The sequence below is a fragment of the Rhinoderma darwinii genome, chromosome 1 (assembly GCF_050947455.1).
Source record: "Rhinoderma darwinii isolate aRhiDar2 chromosome 1, aRhiDar2.hap1, whole genome shotgun sequence".
Lineage (NCBI taxonomy): Eukaryota > Metazoa > Chordata > Amphibia > Anura > Rhinodermatidae > Rhinoderma > Rhinoderma darwinii.
In genome coordinates this window covers 226,005,868-226,012,101 of record NC_134687.1, presented here as the reverse complement: position 1 = coordinate 226,012,101, position 6,234 = coordinate 226,005,868, and the positions used below count along the sequence as shown (strand labels likewise).

General features: G+C 48.6%; 1 protein-coding gene across 1 annotated transcript; it reads right to left on the bottom strand.

The window, feature by feature from the left end:
• Window positions 1-2,053: 2,053 nt before the first annotated feature.
• On the bottom strand, window positions 2,054-3,917 carry LOC142740372 (uncharacterized). Its single transcript, XM_075849923.1, has 3 exons — window positions 3,469-3,917; window positions 3,065-3,218; window positions 2,054-2,941 (listed from the first exon to the last, which is right to left on the bottom strand). Exons 1-3 carry the CDS (start codon window positions 3,650-3,652, stop codon window positions 2,203-2,205), a joined length of 1,077 nt encoding a protein of 358 aa, XP_075706038.1. The 5' UTR covers window positions 3,653-3,917; the 3' UTR covers window positions 2,054-2,202.
• Between the last annotated feature and the right edge of the window lie 2,317 nt (window positions 3,918-6,234).

Here is a 6,234-nt window from a genome sequence, read left to right as displayed (position 1 = left end):
GTTTTGCGAGCGTGTCAGCAGCGTGGGCAATGCGTTTTTGAACGATGTATGCGTGTAATACGCGCGTAAGACATGCGTTTTTCCCGCGCGTGGAAAAAACGCACTCAGCTGTTCTGTTTACGCCAGGCTTCAAAAGGGCCATTAATGCAATACCCCTGCTTCATGTGTGCACCTGTGTTAATTCATTTGTGTGCTTTGGATGCAACCCACTGTTTCTACCAGTATTTTAGTGAAGTTTGTCTGCCAGACTGCATTGATGCCACCTAGCTCTCTGGCCCGTGTGCTATTAGCATGGATGATATCCCGGAGGTTTGGGCAACGAGGTAGCCCTCTACGGCCACACCGGCGGAGATCAGGTAGGATGTGGGTTCACCCAATAGTGGCCCAACGCACCTCTAAAGGGCATTTTCATATCCTCTTTGCTGACCTCCGTCGTCACCCTGAGAAATTTCGGGCCTTTTGCCGCCTGTCTGTGCATGCCTTTGATATGCTGCTGGAGCTGGTTCGGCCTGGAATAACACAAACATGCGACGCTGTATTTCCCCCGAGGAGCGTCTCCTTCTGACGTTACGGTATGTGCAGTTTTGTGAGCCAGGTTACACCTTATTTTATGTCCTTAATGTCCTTAATGTCCTAAACTAACATGTTTTCTTTGTGCTTTGCTTGTATGAATTTCTGTAGTTTTTTGGCGACCGGCATTAGCTACCATGCCCTTCATTTTGAATTCCTAATTGGAGTCTCCACTATTTGCGGCATTGTCCCAGCAACCTGTGTGGTCCTGTGGCAGAGATTGAAGAGCAGCGTGATCCCTCAGCCTACGGCCCAACACTGGCTTCGCATAGCGCAGCAGTTTGAACGCGACACACAATTTCCTAACTGTATTGGTGCACTCGATGGGAAGCACATCCGTGTGCAGAAACCGCCCCACTCTGGCTCTCGCTACTTCAATTACAAGCAGTATTTTTCAATAGTTTTGCTTGCCTTGTCGGACTGTAATTTCTGCTTTACCATCGTGGACATCGGGTCCTATGGCAGCTCGGCGGATGCACGCATTTTTCGCTCATCTAGAATGGCACAGCGTCTAATGTCCAACCAACTTGATGTCCCCGAGCCTAGCATCCTCCCTGGCACCAGCGGGCCACCCCTTCCTTATGTTATGGTTGCAGATGAAGGTTTTGCCCTCAGCAAACACGTAATGCGGCCATTTGCGCGGAGGGGCATGGATAACCGTAGGCGCATTTTCAATCAGCGACTATGCAGAGCACGGAAAGTCGTGGAATGTGCCTTTGGCATCATGACCAGCAAGTGGAGGGTCCTGATGACATCAATGCAATTGTCGCCGTCAAATGTCACATGCGTGATCAAAGCCTGTGTTGTGCTGCACAACTTTACCCGCATCAATGATGCCGCTCATGATGTTGAATATATGGGAACATCTGCACCCACCACCAGCCTGAGCCAGGCTGCTCGGCCTGGCCGGCCACCGACATGTGGGCAGCGAGTGCGCCACCAATTTGCCGAGTATTTTGCCAGGCAGGCTTGAGAAGTAACCTGCCAGAACGCTGCCATTTGAGTTGTGGTGAAGTTAATCTTATTTGAGAGAACGTCTGTTTATCCCTCAAGGCCTTTTTTGGTGGGGGGGGGGTGTGGGGGAGGGTTAGGGACTCGCAAAACTTGAGGCCCCTTGACGTGGGTTGCGAGCTTAAAGCTCGGTAGGCGCTTGGAATACCCTTTTTAGACGGCAGGAATGCATGGACATCACATCCTCTTGTGGAAACTATGTATTTCCTGGCCTATATGTATGTGAGCGTTTCGGGGGGAGTAAAGTTAGTTCTGGCCAAACACTAACTATACTAATTACAGCTGAGTTCCTGGTATTCCAAACCCCTTCCGAACAACGAAGACCTCAAAGATGTGGTGGAGAAATCTAATACCGTCACAACCTCTAAGGCAACAGCACCTCCTAGCGGTAGAGGCAGTAGAAAAGGTGTGCAAGGTAACAAAAGGATTGTCCACACAGAACTTCAAAATATCGAACTTTAGTAGCAGTCATGTTTGTGGCACATACTCGCCATATCAGCCAAATAAATACAGAGGCGGGAAAACATACCCGAACAAAAAAGTGCACCAACATGATGCATATACAACAAATTCCTAGCATGTCATCGATTTCTAACATGTGTCGGTAGAAAAAAAGAGCCCCTAAAGATTCTGATAGGCATGGGTCGGCGAGCTGTAACCCGACCGTTCCGCACCACTCTGCTGTCCCCGGCCCTGAGGAGCCTGTTCCTGCACAGCATATTGGGGTTGATACTGCGGGTGGTAACCCTGAGGCTGCATGTGAGCCTGTAAACTTGGCCCAGGTATGGAGTATTGAGGAAAGTGATGGACTGGCCCAGGCATTGGGGCAGGGGAGAGGTATCTTGGGGCAGGAGGGTATTGCGCCATCTGCGAGAAGACGGGGGCAGGTTGGGAGGGCCTTGGCACATGGGCACGCGCTGAGGGCATATATACACTACGCCAGTGCTCCAGAGAAGTAAAGCACCGGCCTGGACTTAGCGGGGGTGTCGCACAGTCGATTAGCGACAGCATATTTATTTGCAGCCGCACCAACCTATCCTCTGGTACCCGCCGCATCAAAGGTGCCATGCTCCGGCAAAAAAAATCATGCTGGTCCTCATCGGCTGCACGGCGCAGGTACTCAAGAACACGGGCGTCCACCTGTGCAGCTGCGGGTGGGTTACCAGGACGTCTGCGGCGGGGTGCTGCTTGTCTAGGTGCCACTTGGTCCGGTTGTCCTGCTTCAGGCGCTGAGGCGACTGGACCAGGATCCTCTCTAGTGGCCTCCGGGGTGAGGGCGACCAGGGGAGCAGCGGATTGGGACGCCTGGCTACACTGGGGCCGTGCCTCCTCTTCTGAAGCATCCAGAGTGTCGCTAGTTCTATAATATAGGGGACACGTCAGTTGAGGAAACAAATGTCATGTGCAAACACAAAGGCGTTTTGGGGTATGTAACATGTTTGGAGGGTGACGTGGCCACAAAGGGACAACAACGAGTACTTACGGTCGCATGTCCATTATTTCCCGCAGGAACAACAGCTGGTCGTAGTACATGTAGCGCCGTTTTTGGGGACCACCATCTCCGCTACGGGCGCCGGATCCATGTTCTCGACGGAACTGGTCCCTCGAGCTGCGCCACCGTCTCTTTACATCGTCCACTGTATGATGAATAAGAACACATCATTGATTAAACTCAGCAGATGTGAGTGCGCACACAGACAGTGCATGTATAAACTGGTGTTATTAAACACACGTCTACACAAGAACAAGCCTAAGTTGATGATACTATATATAAAGATGGCACTGAACCGAAACGTTGGCAATGACAGGCAATTATTCAGCAGGGACGCAATATCCAATATGGATGTCATTATACACATCAATGGCGACACACAGATATCCACTCACCAATTTGTAGCCGGTCACGGGTGCGGCTGTCGGCCCACTCCTGCTCAAATAGCGCCTCTGCTATCTGCTCCCATGCTGCCTCCTTCAATGTGCGGTCATGGTACGACTCCGCATGGGTGTTCCAGACCTCCGGCCGCTCCTGAACTAACCTAATGAGCTTCCCAACATCCATCTGCCGAGGCATGCCTGCAAGGTGCTTGTGGTGCTTTTGCAAACGGTGTGGCCTCTTTTGCAAAACCTGCTGTCTAACCAACTTCCTGCTTTTCTGCTGGTTTCAACTAGTTAGTTCAAACTCATTTGCATTGAGACAACGTGTCCTGCGTGAAAAACGCGCGTTCGCAGCTGCTGCCAGCGTATGACATGCGTGATTTTCACGCACCCATTGACTTCAATGGGTGCGTGATGCGTGAAATACGCAGAGTTTTTGAACCTGTCGCGTATAGTACGCAGCGAACAAACGCTGCGCAAGAATCACGCACTGTTTGAACTGCCTCATTGACTTCTATAGTGCTGTGCGTGATGCGCAGAAAATACGCGGCCTGCACGCGCGCAAATCGCGCTCGTCTGAATCCCCCCTTAGGCTGGGTTCACACGACCTATTTTCAGACGTAAACGAGGCGTATTATGCCTCGTTTTACGTCTGAAAATAGGGCTACAATACGTCGGCAAACATCTGCCCATTCATTTGAATGGGTTTGCCAACGTACTGTGCAGACGACCTGTTATTTAGGCGTCGTCGTTTCACAGCTGTCAAACGACGACGCGTAAAAATACAGCCTCGTCAAAAGAAGTGCAGGACACTATTTTGGACGTTTTTGGAGCTGTTTTCTCATAGACTCCAATGAAAACAGCTCCAAAAACGGACGTAAAAAACGCCGCGAAAAACGCCGCGAAAAATGTGAGTTGGTCAAAAAACGTCTGAAAAGCAGGGTCTGTTTTCCCTTGAAAACAGCTCTGGATTTTCAGACGTTTTTGGTCACTACGTGTGCACATACCCTAACCGTCCATTTGCCTGGGTTATTATAAAGTAGTTCCATTGTTTTAAGTTTCTGGGCAGTAACAAATGTTGAATCATGCTGACATTTATTACAATTTACAACATTTCATTGTTTTTTATATGAGATCTTGGAAGAAATGATTTAATATTGTATTTTATTTTCAATCTGTAAACTACAACAACCAGGGAGTTGCTGAGATTTATTGTATATTTTTATCCAGAGAATTATTAAGAGGTTCAACTCTCTACATTGAGATATGACACTGATGGTGATCATGTAATTTGCTCAGCCTGTATATCGTAGCTATAAGGATTGTAAAAGTGTGCACTTAAAGGGAAGGTGTCATGATTTTTTTTTAAATTAATTTATGTGTTTTTATTTAATAAAATATTATATTGACTTTATTAAATTTTTCACACACAATGTTTTTTTATTGACACTTTCTTACTGTACTAGGGCTGTCATGTTTTATTTCATGTGTGTATGTGTCTCTTAACGACACATACACAGATGGAATACGGCAGAACAATGCATAGGACACAAGAAACGGCAGCCGTTCATTTCCTCTGCCATCTGGCTCTGTACTGCGCAGACGCAGTTCAGAGTCACAAAGCAAAGAAGCTGGTTTGTAGGGAGATAGCAGGCGCCATTATGAAGACCGGCTGCACTGCAGGTAAGGTGTGTGTCTCTGTCTGCCCCTCTCTCTCTCTCTCACAGACCCCCGCTCTTGTGACCCCCGGCGGCCCCCTTCGACGCCCCCCACCTGCTGTAACGGTGTGTGTCTGTATGTAGCATTGTTGAGTGTGTGTGTGTATGTATGTAGCGGTGCTGAGTGTGTGTGTATGTGTGTGTGTATGTGTGTAGCAGTGCTGTGTGTGTATGTAGCAGCGCTGAGTGTGTGTATGTGTGTAGTAGTGCTGAGTGTGTGTGTATGTGTGTAGCAGTGCTGAGTGTGTGTGTATGTGTGTAGCAGTGCTGAGTGTGTGTGTGTGTGTGTGTGTATATGTCTGTAGTAGTGCTGAGTGTGTGTGTGTGTGTGTATGTGTGTAGCAGTGCTGTGTGTGCACGGGCTCCGCTGATCCTTCATAGCCGCTTATCAGCTGTTTTGAAGAATCAGCGGCGACCCCCCCCCCCACACACACACAAATCCCCCCAAACATGCAAAATCTAGTGTAATCAAGCGTTTTTTTATGCGCTTTTTGGCACGTAAAATGCGCAAAAAGAAAACGTGTCAAATACACGCCATGTGAACCTGTCAACTGAAAAGTCATTCACTTCACTTTCATCATTCTAAGGGTATGTTCACACGCAGTGTTTTGAGTCATTTTTCAGGTCGTAAATGTCACGAAAAAAAGCTGAAAAATCGGAAGCAGAATGCCTACAAACATCTGTCCATTGGTTTCAATGGGAAATATGGCGTTCTGTTCCGATGGGGCGTTCTTTACGCGTCTGTTTTCTAAAACTTTCCATTGACTCTATAAAAAACAGCTCCAAAAACGGCCGTAAAAAACGCCGCCAAAAACGTGAGTTTCCTTTGTTTAGTAAGCTTGTGAACATACCCTTAGGGCATGGCCAGACGTGGCAGAATTGCTCTGGAATTCCGCTGCGGACAGTCCGCAGCGGAAATCTGCAGCGGACCCGTTTCTCCATTGCCTTCCACAGCTTTTTAGTAGGGTTCGTTTGCACATTGCGGACAATTCCGCATAGGCTGCGGTGTGGAATTTGGTGTCCGCAGCATACAATGGATGTTGCGGACGTGTGGCGGACT

What these genes read in the sequence shown, in the direction of transcription:
- LOC142740372 (XM_075849923.1), bottom strand. Translation starts at nt 3,652, where the DNA reads ATGCCTCGGCAGATGGATGTTGGGAAGCTCATTAGGTTAGTTCAGGAG. An exon ending in CCGTGACCGGCTACAAATTG is followed by an intron (nt 3,219 to 3,468) that starts GTGAGTGGATAT and finishes TTCATCATACAG; the next exon opens with TGGACGATGTAAAGAGACGG. An exon ending in GAAATAATGGACATGCGACC is followed by an intron (nt 2,942 to 3,064) that starts GTAAGTACTCGT and finishes CCTATATTATAG; the next exon opens with AACTAGCGACACTCTGGATG.